Source organism: Macrotis lagotis, chromosome 1 (genome assembly GCF_037893015.1).
Source record: "Macrotis lagotis isolate mMagLag1 chromosome 1, bilby.v1.9.chrom.fasta, whole genome shotgun sequence".
In the NCBI taxonomy this organism is placed as follows: domain Eukaryota; kingdom Metazoa; phylum Chordata; class Mammalia; order Peramelemorphia; family Peramelidae; genus Macrotis; species Macrotis lagotis.
The window spans coordinates 529,162,810-529,180,581 of record NC_133658.1 but is presented as its reverse complement, the minus strand read 5'-3'; the positions used below and the strand labels follow the sequence as shown (position 1 = coordinate 529,180,581).

Here is a 17,772-nt window from a genome sequence, read left to right as displayed (position 1 = left end):
ATATATATATATAAGCAGATACATATGATGACAAATAAATACACCTAGCCATGGTCATATGTAAGTTTTGCACTTACACATTTATATGCAGAATTTCAACTAGCAAGAATATTGTTTTTTAGATTGTGTAATTAGTTGGCTACAATCACAACCTTTCTGTATTTCATTATGTTTGAAGTTTTAATCTGGAAAGCATGTTATAAACTATAAAGCACTAAAGAATAATACATTATTATGGTCAAGATAAACAAACATTCTAATTTTTCCTGGTTAACTCATATCATTTAAGCTAAATTGATGTAAGCTCTTAAATAGGTCAGCCTTCTATTTCTCCAATGTCTAAGCTATTTTACACTTTGAAATGATTAAGCTGGCGTGAAGTTTCCCCTTTACTTTATTGGATTTGCTAATATGTAATGACTAGATTTAAAAAATGCTTATATAAAGACTAATAATGACACGAATATTATCTGAAATGTTATTTCTCCTTTTTAGGATTCCTGGGGAGGTCTGTCCATTATGTTTGGGAGGCTGTTGTTTTCCAGAATGAACTGCAATAAAATAGAATCCTCAGGAGATAGTCTAATCTGATCTCCAGGAGCAGACAAGATGGTCAGGCACAATGCTACCCTTTTGAGTGCAGAAGGTGTACTAGGGGCATCCACAGAGGCACTAATAGTATGGGCAACAGCTTCATCAAAAGGCTGCCTACAGCTATAGGAAACCGCCAGCTCTTTGATCTACTTAATGCTTCCCTTTGACTCAAGGTTTGGGGCTGCCAATTCCCCTAAAATATGTAATCTTTCTATCATTTGTTTCTAAATAGATATTTTTATCCCTGGATTATGCCAAGCTATGTTTCAGAATCATAGAACACTGAATTTATAAGGAGGCCATGGACCAAATCGCTGTTGTCTCTATGTTTATATCTATTATATGTAGAGTCACATCCGTTTGAGCTTACCTCCATTAATTCCCAAGTGGGAAGTAATAGGAAGGGAGATGGCTTGAAAAATGATAGAAGGGAATAATTTATACTGAATGATGACCGAACCATAAGTATCTTGAATGCAGAACAACCCAGTCATAATACTCACAATATATTCAAAATGAAATTAATATCATATTAAGTTGTCCTGAACTTTGCAATATAGTATAGTTTTTAGAGCAATAGACTTAGGAAGAATTGCATTCAAATCCTGTCTCAGAAACTTACTTAGCTGTGTGATCCTGGGGGCAAGACACTTAACCACTTTCAGACTCAGTTTCTTCATTTAAAAAAATGGGGACAATAATAACATCTACTTTACAAGATTAAGACATGTATTAAATAAGTAAATGGGTAAAGCCCTTTTCAAACTTTAATTTGTCTTATAAATATTAGTGTTGTTATTGCTGCTGCTTATGCAATATATTATGCTCTTAAAACAAAATTTCAGCAAGGAAAAATGACATTGACATTTGTAAATAAAATTCAAAAAGGGGGAAAAAATTCATTACCCCCACCAACAACAACAAAATAGCCCTCCCTTTAGCTATTCTATTTTGCATACTTCACATTCATTTCCATATACCCTAGGAGATTCAATCATTTGCTTGATGATCCTTTCTAATATTTACAAAATCCAATGACTGTTAGCAACATGTTCCTTGACCCTCCACTGTGCTCTTAGAATATTAACATAATGAATGAGCTAAGCCATGTACTTTCTAATTTTACAATGTATCTAAGTAAAGAAATATAACTGAGTCAAAGATATGTCCATTGAGGGGAGTCTATGATGATTTTTCCATGGCTAGTAGATGTGAAGCTTTCTCAATATCTCTTATTGCTACAGAAACATGAAAAGCTGTATTTGTATAGAAACAGTTGTGATTTTTAAGAGGTGCTATCTTATCAAATATAGGAAATCACTAGGGGCTTCCTGAATGGATCTTTTGAATAGTTTAAATTATTTGTACCAAAGATAAGATTAAATATTTAGTACAGATATTGTAGTTGTCTAGACTGATTAAATATTTGACATTTTCAGTCATTCTAATGAGCTTTGCCTAAGCAAATATAATGCAAAGAGAACTTAGTTTATGATAGTGTAACCCTACACTTATCTACTACCTAAGTAATTTTATACTTGCTTCTTAACTATTTCAATTTATCTATAGTTGAAAAAATATAGCTGATTAAAGAATGAAGCATGTGAATACAAGTAACATGATGCAACATTCTTATGAAAAGGTTATGAGATAGTCATTTATGTTTGGCAAAGAAAAATTGCATAATGATATCATTCACACTTAATGAACTTTAAACTTCAATTAAACATAAATCATTTTATAATTTTTCCAAATAAATCCATCTTTTATGGCAATAAATCAAGATAATATACTTTCTCATTTAAAATATTTATATATTCATTTAATTTATATATAATGTACATGAATATATAGTTCAAATGTCAAAGTATTTGTGATATTGCATTGTCTTACATACACATGTGTATGTATATTATATATATGTATGTGATATGTATTCATAGGTGTACATACTGACCCATGTGACCCAAATCTCATGAACATTTTTATTTAGGATCTAATTAGGAAAAATGGCACTATGCTAGTTAGTATTAAGCTCAAAGGAGTATTGGATATCAAATCATCACAAGATTTGAATTATAATCGACATAAATTGCTTAATATACAATTGACATTGAATATAGAGTTGACCATCACATTTTGTTGGAGATTGAATAGAATCATAGAGTTTATGACTTGGAAGGGAATCTCGGTGATCAATTATTTTAACCCATAATATACCCAAAGATTTGACCTCTTTTTCTTGAGTTGTTAGCCCTGAAGCCTTCCATCTTATTTTGAGACATATTGAGTCTGAAAGGAAGAAAGTTTTTCCCCCTAACATTAAATATAGGGTGTCTTTGAATGTCCACCGATTTAGCCTAGTTCTGGTCTTTGGGGTCTAATAGAACAAGTCTTATTTCTCATCTACTGGAAAATTATGCTCTTTACTTCTCATTTCATACAACTTTAAAAAATGAAAAAAAATATGTCCCATTAGGCAATTGTCTAATTTCTTTTTTTGGAAGCTGGATACTTTAAAGAGAAAGATGGATCTTTTGTCTATACAAGTTAGAAGACACCTATCTTGTAAGGGAGAGATTTGAAAGATAAATGAGAGAAAAACAATATCTGCATTCATTAATTTAATCCCCAGACTGTGAAATCCATTTGAACTTACAATTTTCACTGTGAAAATATTGTGCCACGACATGTTATGTTTTTTGCAGAATTGATGTATACAGTTGAACTTGCTGGAGGGTTGGGTGCCATTCTACTGCTGCTGGTGTGTTTGGTGACAATCTACAAGTGTTACAAGATTGATATCATGCTCTTCTATCGGAATCATTTTGGAGCAGAGGACATCGATGGAGGTAAGAGATCCTTCATATTTTATTTTATTTTTTTCCTTATTATTCTTATTATTTACAACCTCTAAATGTATGTGAGCTTGCTCATACATATGCATATATGACTTATTTCTGTTACAAGAGTTATTTAACAGTGACTTTTTAAATTATTCTAACCTCATTTAGTAATAACTATCCTTTCTCCTGAGTTACATAAAGTTTGTGAAAATGTAGGATCAGATAAACCTCTCCAAAGAGAAATATGACAACATATTTTAGAATTTGATTCAGAGTACCACATGCTGATTACAACCACAAATTGTAATTCAGTGGAGAACCTTCAACCTCCATCACTCTGTAATCTTTATTGAAAGGCCAGCTTTATGTCCTCATGAGAAAGAAGTGTCTCTTCTAATTGAGTTCCCCAAATATATAGGTGGAAGTGAATCGTAACTTGCTCCTTGTTTAAGCTAATCAGTTTCAATAAGCTGTTCTAAGCATTTTGAATTTCACTCCAGCCAGTGAGATCTTTTCTTTCCAATTTAACTGTTTTTGGCTAGGACTAATGCAATTTTAACTTGTGTTCTTTCAAATAGGGAGGGGGGGGGAACAGAAGTACTTAGTTTCAGTAATGAATTTTTGTTAGAGTGGAATAAATGAACTTTTTTTGTTAATGAATCCTAAATAAAATGATAATGACTTATCTGAATAAAGGGTGTAGCACAACTTTGTTTTTATATTTAATATTTATTTATTCTCATTTTGTACAATGTTTTTTATATATTAATAAAATATTCTTGTTTAAAAGTAAACAAAATGCCCCCTCCCCCAAAAAATATAGACTCACTTGAGCAATAAAGGGGAGAGAAAAAAATTAAAATTAAAATTAAAAAATAATAATAGTAATAATTGTAGGTATGGCCAGGTGGCACAGTAGACAGAGCACCAGCCCTGGAGCCAGGAGTACCCAAGCCCATATCTGGCCCCATACACTCAACAATCACCCAGCTGTGTGACATGCAAGCCACCCCAACCCTATGCCCCTACTATTATTACTATTTTATTTTATTTTAGGTCTTTTTTTTCTTTTTTTGGTTTATGAACAACTTTGTTATCAGGTGATCAGTCAATATTTGTTAAATTGCAACTATTTCATTGAATGAATCTGTAGTAATTTTCAGTCCTTAAAAATTAAGATATCTACACTATCTATTTGATCACTCAAGATTAACTTATTTTTACCACTCCAAGTTCTAACTATGCATATAAGATAAGCTTCCATTTTGAGAAAGGTATTTGACAAGATAGAATTGGACCTATATATCAGTATATGTATATATAATAGAGAAATTATATACATATAAAATTCTACCATCATTCTATCTATCCTAATATTTCTACCACTGTTAGTTTAGGCAAGTTACTTAACTTCCCTGAGCCTCAGTTTCTCCATTTATAAAATGAGGGAGAATGTTGAATTAGATGATCTCTATATTTCCTTCCTCCTCTAAATCTATGAGTTGTTCTAAGTGGAAATATTTCAAATATCTATAGTGTTAAGTATTATATAATGCAATGTATTTTTTCACAATAATTTTATGAAATAGGTAATAAAATTATTATCCCAGTTTTATAGATAAATAAACAAAAAGTCAGGAAATAAAATTACTAGACCATAGTTGCACACTCTTAAAGAAAAATCATAAATGACTTAGACTCAAATCTTGTGACTTCCAAACCTAGTATTCAATCTAATATACCCCATGGCTGCATAGAAGTAAGGTTACCACTGAGTAGGAGAGTTCATATGACTGAATTAGAAGGCCTATAAATCAATATAAGGAAGCAGGATATCAAAAAAATCCTTGTTTCTCATCATGTAAGGTATATAAATTTAGAGTTCTCCTAATTCTGAATTTTGAACTCAATCCCTTTCCAAACTTAAAGCTTTAATATCTTCATATCAGAAATTGAATGAAGGAAATATTGAGCACTCATTAACTGAATACTAACATACAAATTGTTCCACAAATAAATGTAAAGAGTTTGTTCAATTTAAGAATAAAGATTAAATTAAAGAAATAAAATCTAATATCTAGAGAGGAAAGAAAATATTTTAGCATATAGGACTTATTCATATCTCAACATGTATTCTTTTATAATGGAACAAGAAAAATGATGTAACTAAAATAATAGATATATATTTAAGGCTATATTCACCTGTATAATTCAATTAAACTAAATAATTTTTAGACCAAAAAAATTAAAGGGAAAAACTCATAGGATATTTTTTCATAGAATCTGGGAATTAGAAAGACCTCAAGAGTCATTTTGTCAAACATGTGCCTGAACAGGAATTCTCTCTAAAAGATTCTTGATATGTGGTCTTCTGGCTTCCACTTGAAGACTTCTAGTGATGATTTAGTCATTACTACAAAAGACTTCTATTTTCATTTTCAGACTGCTATGAATGTTGAAAGATTTTTTCCTAACGTAAATTTGATTTTTCATCTCTTCCAATTTCACCCCTCAGTCTTAATTTTCTCTAGATCAAAGCAGAACAAACAATCCCTCTTCTACATAATAACCCTTTAATTTCATATCATATCATAGACTGCTAATTTTCTCTAGTACCTCAAGTATTCTCTGATATAAATATATATATATATATCTATACATATATATATATATATATATATGGGGAGAGAGAGAGAGAGAGAGAGAGAGAGAGAGAGAGAGAGAGAGAGAGAGATGATAGCTACAATTCACTCCATTCAACTAATCTTTGATTGGTGGAGATTTTTTTCTTCAGATTTCTCCTTCACAAATACTGGACATTGTTTTACTTATGACTCTGCCCTTATGATTTTGCCCACCCTCTTGGACCTTTCCATAACCCTCCTTTGTTCTAATCTATTTCTTTTATAAGTTCAATTGATTTCTATTTTTAATTTCACCTCTGTGTTATGTCAAAACTATATTCAGATGCAAGTGAAGTTCATGAGTTTGGCAGAGAATATTATGATATCTTCTCCTAGAAAACCTCAAAGTCACTATTTTTAGCTTAAAAAAACTCTGTCCTGGCTATACTTGTGGGTCTGACACTTTCTGCATCTCATACAGTCAATGCTGAGACTGCATTGAAGTTTCCTTGAAGTTTTACTCAGGCTTCTAAGCTTGGCATTCAATTGACTCTAGTGATTCCTCTATTCTAGTATCTGCAAGATTCTAAACATCTCTCTGTGGAATCATGGGCTGGGGAGGGGAGATTATACATGATTATTTAAATGACCTAGTAGAAAGATGCGTCTTTATGCCCAGAGTATTTGAGAGAGATTTAGAATTCTCTTTGTCTTAATGAGTAATCATCACACTATTGACCCTCCTTAATAATTTTTCAAATGGTGACTCAGAAATCATTTCAAAATTTTTCTTATTACCTTGAGGTATAGTTCATCTAATCTTGGATTCTTGAATTCATTGAAGGTAACTGATTACTCACTATTGCTTAATTTCAATTAACTTCTTGCCACTTAAAAAAATAATTCCAAATCTTAAGATCATTCTCCTCTCTGTAAACAGAAACATCAAAATGTAAGAATAATTTTCCCTTCACTTCTTTAGTAGTTATCATCATTCCAATGGCCCTGATATTCCTATGCCTCTTTCATCTTTTTATTCTCCTGACATAGCTTTTCAAAAGTCAATTTTCATTGTGTTTGTGCTTAGCATTCATCATCTGTCTCAGCTCATTCTGTCTGAACCATTCCTGATTCATGCCACATATTTGTATTGATTCTTATTACATGCTCTTATTTCTGTCTTCTGTATATAACTTAAAAATCTATCTTGGTATGTAGTTTTACTAAGTATCTATATTGGGTACATAGATTGTCCTCCATTTTTGTGTATTCATTGTTAGTTGTGCTTCTGTGATCATGATTTTGCCTTTGAGAGCATTATTGGGCTTACTAGATCCTGCATAACTTTCCTTTTTTTTTTAGCTGTTAGAACTCTGTTTTTGCCCATATCTAGGCTGTGCTGTAGATTGTCTAATATTATCCTCTTGCAGTGTAATTTCATTTGAAGTATTAAATCACTTCTTCTTTAGAAATAAGCTTCTCAGGGTAGAGTCAAGATGACAGAGAGAAGGCAGGGTCAAGACCCTTTAAAACTTTTAAAATAATGTCCTAAACAAATCCTAAAATAATAGAACCCTCAAAAAGACAGGCTGAAACAACTTTCCAGACCAAGACAATTAAAAGTTTGGCACAAAAGATCTGTCACACTGGATAATAATGAAGTATAGACCAGATCTCAGTAAAGGAGGTGCAGGTTTGAGGAGTAAATGAATCAGCAGGAGTAACTGCTGCTTCCACAGTTCTCAGCCCATATATGGTAAAGGGGTGGGAAAACTGGTCAGAAAGAGATTACAGGGGTCTCTTTGCATACCCTAGGGGTTGAACTCTGTTTCTTCACCCAGATTTGGATTGCAGTTCTGTATAGCAATTCCAGAGTGAGAAGGAGTACTATCAGTACATCAGTGGAACAGTGACTTTCCTCCAGGGCAGAATAGAGTGCATGTGGTTACTCACAGACCAGAGCATAGATCAGAATAGTAAGCATGCCTCTCCTAATATCATACCATATTGGAAAAACTGAAAATTTATGGAAGAATTTCTGAAAACAGCTCCTCAAGAACCCTGAGGCTTAGAACAGTGTACCATCCAGCCTAGAGGGGCAAAGTACCATTTCAGCAAAAAGTTAAAAGTCAAGAAATAGTCTGCGAATATGAGCAAGCAATAGAAAAAATTCTGATGAAAGAATGTTACCATTGTGATAAAAAAAAGATCAAAAGACACTCAGAAGAAATCAGCAAAGTCAAAACTCCTACATTCAAAGCTTACAAGAAATATATGAATTGGGCTCAGGCTATGGAAGACCTCAAGAAGGATTTTGAAAATCAAGTAAGACAGGTAAGAAAATGTGGGAAAAGAAATGAGAGTGATGCAAGAATGAAAAATGAGTCAACAGCTTAGTAAAGGAGTCACACACATACACACACACAAAAAATGATGAAGAATTTAACACTTTAAAAAGCAGAATAGTCCAAATGGTAAAGGCAGTATAAAAATCCAATGAGGAGAAGAATGCCTTGAAAAAGCAGAATTGCCCAAATAAAAAAGGAGATACAAAACTTCATTGAAAAAAATAATTCCTTAAAAATTAGAAATGAGAGGCAGCTAGGTGGCAAAGTAGATACAGCAGTGGAGTCAGGAGGACCTGAGTTCAAATGTGGTCTCAATCATTTAATAATTACCTATCTGTGGGAGCTTGAGCAAAGTACTTAACCCTATCGCCTTACAAAAAAACAAACAAAAAAAAGAAATGAACAAGCATAAACTAATGACTCTGTGAGACATCAACAAACAATAAAACAAACCCAAAAGAATGAAAAATAAGAAACAACATAAAATATCTTGAAAAGACTTGAAAAATAGATTCATAAGAGATAATTTTAAAATTATTTAACTTCCTGAAAGCCATGATCAAACAAGGAGCCTTGACATTATATTTCAAGAAATTATAATTAAAAATGTTCTGATAGTCTAGAACCAGAGGATAAAATAGAAATTTAAAGAATGCATTGGTCACCTCTTGATAGAGATTCAAAAATGGAAACTCACAGGAATATTAAGCAGTCAGAAACTAACAATTCAAGCATCATGGAGGTAAGGCCAAGACAACACAAGATTTAGTCTCTTCTACATTAAAGGATCAGAGGGCTTGGAAGATGATATTCTGAAGGGTAAGGGAGGTAGCATTATAACCCCAAATCTTCTATCTAGTAAATCAATGTAATTCTTCAGGGGAAAAATGAATATTCAAGGAAATAGAGGACTTTCAAGCATTCTTGATTGAAAATAAACAAAAATAAAAACAGATCTGAATAAAAAAATGGCTTTCACATCCAAGACTCAAGAAAAGCATATAAAGGTTAAAAGGTAAGGGAAATCATATGAGACTTAATAAGGTTAAGCTGTTTATATTCCTATGTGAACTTTCTCAGTATTAGGGCAGTTGGAAGGAGTATATATAGACAGAAGACACAGGGGGTGAGTTGAATATGATGGAATGATATCTTTAAAAATAAAATTAAGGAATTAAAAAGAAACATGCCTTAGGTGAAAGGAAAAGGGAGCGGTAGAATGGGGGAAATTATCACATAAAATAATCAAGAAAACAATTAGAATAGAGGGGAAAATATGGCATGTAATGCTTGAAGTGTTCATTGGAATAGACTCAATTGGTTATTATAGAAATCTGTCTAACTCTGCAGGAAAATAAAAGAGAAAGGGGATAAGAGAAGAGTGGCTCAGAGAAGGGGGGAGACAATAGTCAGAAACACTTTTGAGGAAGGACAAGGTGAAATGAGAGAATAGAATAAGCAGGAAACAGAATGGAGGAAAATAGGATTACCAATCATAACTATGAAAAAAATTGAAGCAAGTTTCTCGGATAAAGTTTCTCCTTATCACTCAAATATATAAATGAATCAGATTTATAAAAAAAATAGAAACTATTTCCCATTTGGCAAATGATTAAAAACATAGTCATTCAGATGAAATAATAAAAGCCATCTATAGTCACGTGAAAAAATGCTCTAAATCACTACTGATTGGAAAAATGCAAATTAAAACAATATAGAGGTACTTCCTTGTACCTATTATATTGATTAACAGAACAGAAAAGTAGAATAACAAATGTTGGAATGGATGTAAAACAATTGAGACACTAGCATAATATTGGTGGATTTGTGGACTGATTCAACCATTATGTAGAACAATTTGGAACTATGTCCAAATATTTTTATCAACTCTTGTCTGGAGGCAAAAACTTAGAAATTGAGGAGATATCCATCAATTTGGGAACATATGAACAATTTGTGGTAGATGATTATGATGGAACATTGAACTTAGATGTCTCCAAAAGAGAAAGAGAGGCTTGTGACACTAGATTCTTTGCCTCACTTAAATCCAATTCATTTACTTGTCATGCACTTCCCTGATGTCTTGGTCTTCTGAGAATGAAGGACAAATGACAGTGACAACTATTGTGATATAAAAAATGATGGATTAGATCCCCTCAGAAAAACCTGGAAAGACTTAGTTGAGCTGATGCAAAGTGCAATGAATATAACCAGGAGAATATTGTACACAGTAACAACATTATTATAAGATGATCAATTTTGAATGACTTAGCTAATCTAAGCAATACAATTATCCAAAACTACTCTGGAGGACTTATCAAGAAAAATGTTATCCATCATTAGGAGAAAAAAAAAACAACTGATGGAATCTGAATGGAGATTGAAGCATTCTTTTATTTTTACTTTATTTTTCTTGGATTTTTATTTTGGCCTAAGTTTTCTTTTATAACATGCCATCTTAAAAATTTTTTCCATGATTATACATTTACATTCAATATTTCTCTCAATGAGAGATGTGAGAATGAAGGGAGAGAATTGAGAACTTAATTTTAAAAATAAATGTTGAAAATTATTTAACAGTAATTGGGAAAATAAAATATTTTTTTTATTTCAAAAGGAAAAAGAAATTCCTCCAGAATGGCCAGAAATCAGATCTGAAATAATAGTTCTTATCACTGTTTTTTATGAAAACAAATTTTCCATAAAAGCTTGTTTTTAATTTATCAGTTCTAGATTATTAAAGTCCCACATCAATACTAAAGTATGTTCCCATATTATGCTTATAGATCTGTTCTTTGTTCATATATACTTAGTTTTCGCCTTTTTGTCCTTTTGAATCAGAAGTCTGTATTATGGCCCCATCACTTTTGTTTATTCTACTACTGAAATTCACTCAAATTATCTTCTGTTTACTGATCTCCTTTGATGAGTATGTCATTTTGAAATATATTGTATAACTAATTGTTATATTGTCTGGTCCTTGTGATTAACGTACATTTTTTCGAAGATCTATGACTAGTGAGTCATATATCACTAAGTCTTAGTGATATCTAGAAAATATCTTATTTTAGTTAAGAAAACTAATTCCTCTCTAATATATTCTCAAAGGAATTAAATTTACTGTCTACTAGAAGGACAGTATAAAAGTACATGGTGATTTTGAATAGGTTGCAATGTATCACCAATTAAAAATTATACAAATTATTATTATTTAAAATGTCATCAGAAAAGGATTTGGATCTAACAGGTCTGAGGATGAGAGATATGTTAACAGTCAATTTTCTTCAATGAATCCTATGCTTTCTTCACATTAATACTATGATGTGTATAGGATTATTAAAGTTATAAGAGGAAAATGAGATTCAGAGTACGCTGCCAAAGGTCACACAGCTTATAAGTATTAGATGTGGCCTTTGAAACTAGTCCACTCCTAATGTTCTTTCCTGAATTTCATCATGCCAAACTGTCTGTTCCTCCTTTGTCCTACTAGGTACTCTATGTCACTGGAGATGTCAGGTGCATCAAGGAAATTTTATCTCTCCTCTTTTATTTTCTATTTAAAGCTCCTTTTCCTCAAATTCATAAGTCCCCAAGCAAATATGATGTCAGTTGCTCTCATTATACATATTGTCTTTTAGATTTTATAGATCTAAAATTATATGTAGAATTTTGGAATCTAGAATTATATTTTTCATTCTCTTTTACCATTTTCCCAATCACCTATTAATTTCATTAAACTATCCTTTTAAGTTTCTGAAGCCTTTATCTTTAAACCACAACAGTAATGATAACACACACTCCCTTAGGGTCTTACATTTCTTGTTCAAAACTTCCTAATTGTTAGCAATACTTTTTCATTTCCCTGTGGAACTACATTTTGCCTTTGTATAAATCACAAGAAGTGGATAGTGGCTGTCAGATATGACACATCTCAGGATCCTCTCAATCATACATTGAGAAGAGAGCATAGTTCCTCTGTTGTTCATCTCAAGTTGATATAAGGCTGCCTCAGATCCTCTCAGCAGTAAATTCCCAAATTGCAGTTCAATTTGATCTAATTCAAAAGACAGCTGCATTTGCTCTATGTAAGGTACTATAGTACAGAGACTACAAAGGAAAAATGAAACAATCCCTCCATTATGTTCTGGTAGAGACTTGTCCCTTTTTCCTTTAACAAGTATTGAATGACATCTCTCTTAGTTGTACATGCAGGTTGCCTCATTATTATAGCTTGATAAATTGCTCTTTAGGACTAGCCATAGAAGATGGACTATGGCCATCTTCTATGGCTAGTCTAAGCCCCTCATAATGTAGATGAGAGAATTGAGGGAGGAAAAGAAAGAAGGAAAAGAGGAAAGAAAGAAGAAAAAAGGATGGAAGGACAGAAGAAAATGTTTAATGGTCCTTCACTTCTCCTGTATTATTGAAATTAAGTTTCCCCTTGCCCCTTCAAAATCTTTGTCTTTTTTGGACATTGTTTTCCTTTTAAAGAATTTCTTTCGTTCTATTAGTCACATTATTTTCCCTGATAATCCATCAAATAGTGTTTTTCTCCTCTAGCCTTTTTTACTTTATCTAGCTACATAGCTATATTTTGTGTATGTGGCCATTACTTGTCACTGGCAGAAATTCAAACTGGCAGATTGTTATGGGTCACTGGATCATCTCTCTCTCACCCTCCTTACTTGATGGAATGGAAACCAGATATTGCTTCTTGGTCACCAAGACAGGGACCCTTACTAGGATTTATCTAGAATGGGCCATTCTGAATTTTTCTGGGAGGCAACTCACTTTTTATCAGGATATAGTTACTGATTTTTAGTCATTTTTCAATCACATCAGATTCTCTGAGACCCCTTTTGGGGATTTTTCTTGGCAAAGATACTGGAGTGATTTGCCATTTCTTTTCTCCAGTTCATTTTACAGATGAAGAAACTGAGGCAAACAGGGTTAAGTGACTTGTACAGGGTAACACAGTGTCTGAGGAGGTATTTGAACTCAGGAAGAAGAATCTTCCTGACTCCAGCCCATCACTCCATTGACTGTCACCATCAAGCTCCAAATTAGAGGTCATGTAGTTCAATTCTTCCTTTTTTACACATGAGAAAACTGAGACCTGGTGGGGTTAATTGACAAGTTACATAGATTTTACTTGCTCCGGAGTATTTGATCTGTAATTAGAAGTTTCTTGTGAGTACCCTTTTGAAAACAAAACCTTCTCTCGTGTATTATCTTAAAATAGTAATATAGTAATATTATCATAATTATCTTTGTTTATTACTTTTTTCTATGTTCTTCCCTCCTGCGACCACTGTTCAGACTTCAGACATCATCTGTTCAGTCTTGATTCTTCATTGGCCCACTGTCTTCTGTCATAATAATAATAATAATAATAATAATAATAATAATAATAATAACTCAAATAATAACTCATTTGACTGAATTTTCTCTTTTTCAACTAGGGTAGTGTTTTTGAAAGTGTCTTTTATTTTCTTAATTGCCATGGGAAAATGTGACCTTTGTTTCAAAAGATGGACATTCTTTTCCTACTTCCATTAATAGTCCTGTGACTTTAGAGAAAGTATTTTGATTCTTTCAGCTTCAGTCTCTCCATTTACTAAACAAAAGTGTTGGACTAGATTATAGTATCTCCTCTGAGTATAGGGTTCTACCATTGAAAGTATTTGCTTCCATTCAGGCAAATTGGCAATGATTTATAAATTCATCCATTATTTTTAAGTGATCCTAGAATCTAAGTCTAGCACTCTTCCTAGTATAAGAAAATATTGCCAGAGACCCTCCTAGGGGAAGTGAGACAGATTGGTCTTTGCTACCCCTCTCCCTGCATAAACTTCAGAGAAAATATAGATGTCTTCTGAATGCTTCCTGTTAATCAATAACTCTCTTCTATGAATTGCTGAGTCATAATTCTATTAATATAATAAAGGAGGAAGGAGGGATTAAAAACATCCTGATTACCATTTACTGTGTTCTAGGCCCTATGCATGTGTTATCTTATTTGATCTTTACAACAACCCCAATAAATAGATGTTATCATTATTCCCATTTTACAGTTAAGCAAACAAAGTTGACAAAGATAAGTGACTTGCCTAGCTAATAAATATCTGATATTGGATTTGATCTTAGGATTCCTGACTGCTAGGCTAGTCCCATATTTACTTTACTTAGGTACTCCTCAAGAATCTTCTTCCGGCTAGTCTTGAAGGGTAAGAATGATTTTCTGAGTCTGACTCTCTGGGTTCTGGGTTGCTCATCATTTGAACCAGAATACAAACCATGAGCTCATGGCTCTGAGACAGTCCTATGACTTTGATGGAGGTGCATGCCAGCTATATGACTTTGAGGGTGGTGCATGCCAGCTATCTTTTTATATCTCACAAGGTCACATACCAAGAGAAAAAAAAGATAGGGTAGGAGGCTACCCCATCTTAGACAGAGACTTGCCTAGATCATCCTTAGCTTCTGGTTCAAAGGATAGAAAATAATTGTCCTTATCTACTGACCCTCTGGAGTTCATAGAATCAATTTTAATCTGCAATGTCAGAAGAAAAAAGAGATCTGAAGAGCAGAGATTTTTATTTTTAATATATTGACTGAGTTCTAACTCAGCACCAGGAATGTGCAGTGAGGGGGTGGCAAGTGAGGCACAACCAAGCCTCATCTGCCCTCCCCAATTCACATCCCTGCTCAACACCCATCATGACTGACAAAAATCAATCAAAGATATCCCTGGCTGCTCTGAATTTCAGGGAAGGAAAGAATGGAAGGGGGAAGTTCATCAAATATCACCAAGATAAATCCTTTTATATGAACTTTAATTTCCCCTGCACTATCTCTTCTAAAACACTTAGAACCTTCACCTAAAAAAGTGATAATGCTTCCTGTCTTGAAAAATTTGAGGTGTTGTGCTACTCCATGCTCCAAAAAAGTGTTTGCTAAGATCTTTGCAGATGTATGGAAAACAATCATATTGATGATCTCTCAGTCTATTTCTTCTATTTTGTTTTTCTTTTTTTCTTCTCCCACCTTAAGTTATTATCCTGACTCCCTTTTCTTATTGCACTCTATTTCCATGTCTCCTCATAGCTTAATTCTTTCTCTTAGAATGTTTCTGTAAAATGCCAAAGCATTCAGGTAATTTCACTAGTCTAAGCAGTAAAAAAAATACCTTAGAACAGCTGTTTGGCTTAATATTATAAAAACAACCAAATAATAGGCAGAATCATTCACTTCTAATGGGACTTTTGCCATTGCACATAGTCACCATCACCTTATGTGCAAGAAATTAACTTTGAGTTTATAAAAGATATTACAAACAGCAAACTTATACATTTCTATAGTAGACAGGCTAAAGGACTTCACTATTAGAAATAACATCCTACATACTTGAATGATCCTGCTGCAACTACATGTATATCAGTAAATTTAAACCTATCCCTTTAAATTAGTAACACATTTTGCCTGCTTCTGTAAAACAAAAAATGTTATGCTCATTCATAACGATTCAAAAGACAAAGTTCATAGACATTGAGATTTGTTAACACTTTAGTGCAGTAGAGCAAGCATGAGCATAAAGTCATTAAACTCATTATGGGTCTCATATTCAATAGACAAGTAACCATCACTTGACCTTCAAATGCCTCATTTTCTTCATCCCATTCAATTAGGAGAACAATATTGACTTTACCTACCTCATGGAGTTAGTGGGAAAGCATCTGGTAGACTAGTAAGTTCTGTGTAAATATGAATATGTTTACAAAAACAAAACAAAAACACTGGGGATATTTTCAGAAACTTCTTATTTTTTGTTTTATTAGGAAAATAATTGGGTTAAATATCTTGGCATCAATTTCATTCTGAACAACTAAGCAATGATGAATTTAATCTTCTGTTGGGCATATTGAAACGTGAAAACTTTAAAATCAGCAGCCTGTTCTCAGTATCAAATAAATGCCTAAATCTTGACTGGGTGGCTGACATAAACTCTGGGGAAACAGAGGAATTAGATATACATCAAGCTTCCCATTGATCTAGAAGCTGAGCATCTGCTCAATTCAGGAGTGACTTTTCTAACTACATTTAGGTTAGAATTATTTGCATGTGAACAGCGCCTTCCAATCCAGTGGGTGTTAGTTCAGTCTCTATAAATTACTCTAGAGGATATAAAGAGATGAGCACTCAACTAGTGCAATGTGTAATCAGCTCTTGGAGTCCATTTAAAAATAAGCTCTGGGTTTTAAAAGGTTACTAGCCTCATTTGTCTAAGATAGTCTTTGTTCCCGTGTGATGAAAATGTGGATTTTTCTACTGCAGCCCTGCTCTAATTTGTTGAAAGCTTTCAATATTAGCTTGAGCTCTCTAGTTACCATGACAATTTATTGTTATTATTTGTTAAAGTTTTATTGACGCATTTTATTTTTATATCACAGTCATTTCCAAATGTTAATCATACTCTTTTCTCAATTCCTTTCTCTTTTTCCCATGGTCATCCAGAATCCCTTTGCTTATTAGAAAAAGAAATTGTTATTTTAAGAAAAATCAGTTAACACTGTGTATCTGGCAGAATATACAATATTACAGACTCATAATCCCTTACTAATCAAAGTGGGAAAAAAGTGCATTTCTTCATGTTATATTTGAAGAGAAATGCTAAGCTTTGGAAAATATTGCCACCATCATCAGTCTCCAGGGGAGTCAATAAGAGGATCTGGGTTTTTCTTTGGGGTATTATGGAAGATCTTAGGATGGAATCAAAGGAACAAATAAATTTTCAGGTGTGTTGAGTTTGGGTGAAGAGAGAACCACAGAACATTCAGTTGGAAAAGCCATTGTAATTGCACAGTGACTATGCCAATTTTTTATTAAACCTTAACTTATTGAAGTATTTGTCATTTAGATAGTAATGAGTAACTAAGATTAAAGTCTTTAAAACTGTAATTGATTTGAGGCCACTGATTACTCTCAAACTCTATAGCCAAGTGTAGAGATAATGATTTCCACTGTCTTCCTGACTTGACCAATCTAGAAAATACAAAAAGCTTTCTGGTAATTCCTAAGAATTATATTATGTGTGGAGAATTCTCATTCATTAGGTTTGAATTAGTTGCTTGAACTAGATGGAATCTGAAATGGTGTCTATTCTAACCATTCACTTTTGAAAATTTATAAACTCTGGATTAGATTAGTGAAGTGATTAGGTCAAAGTCATGCAATTAGTTTTATCAATGAAATTAAAAATATCCAGTAGACATGAAGTTCAGAAACTGAGTTCAAAAAATAGGACATGGTTAGAGATATAATTTAGAAAATCATTTGCATAGTGTTATCTGATCATTGAAG

General features: G+C 32.9%; 1 protein-coding gene across 1 annotated transcript in view; it reads left to right on the top strand.

Moving 5' to 3' along the window:
- Positions 1-17,772, top strand: part of IL1RAPL1 (interleukin 1 receptor accessory protein like 1) — a 1,500,378-nt gene that overhangs the window by 1,473,279 nt on the left and 9,327 nt on the right. Inside the window, exon 9 of the mRNA XM_074214222.1 lies at positions 3,303-3,446. Coding sequence (XP_074070323.1) covers positions 3,303-3,446 — 144 coding nt within the window. The remainder of the gene's footprint in view (positions 1-3,302; positions 3,447-17,772) is intronic.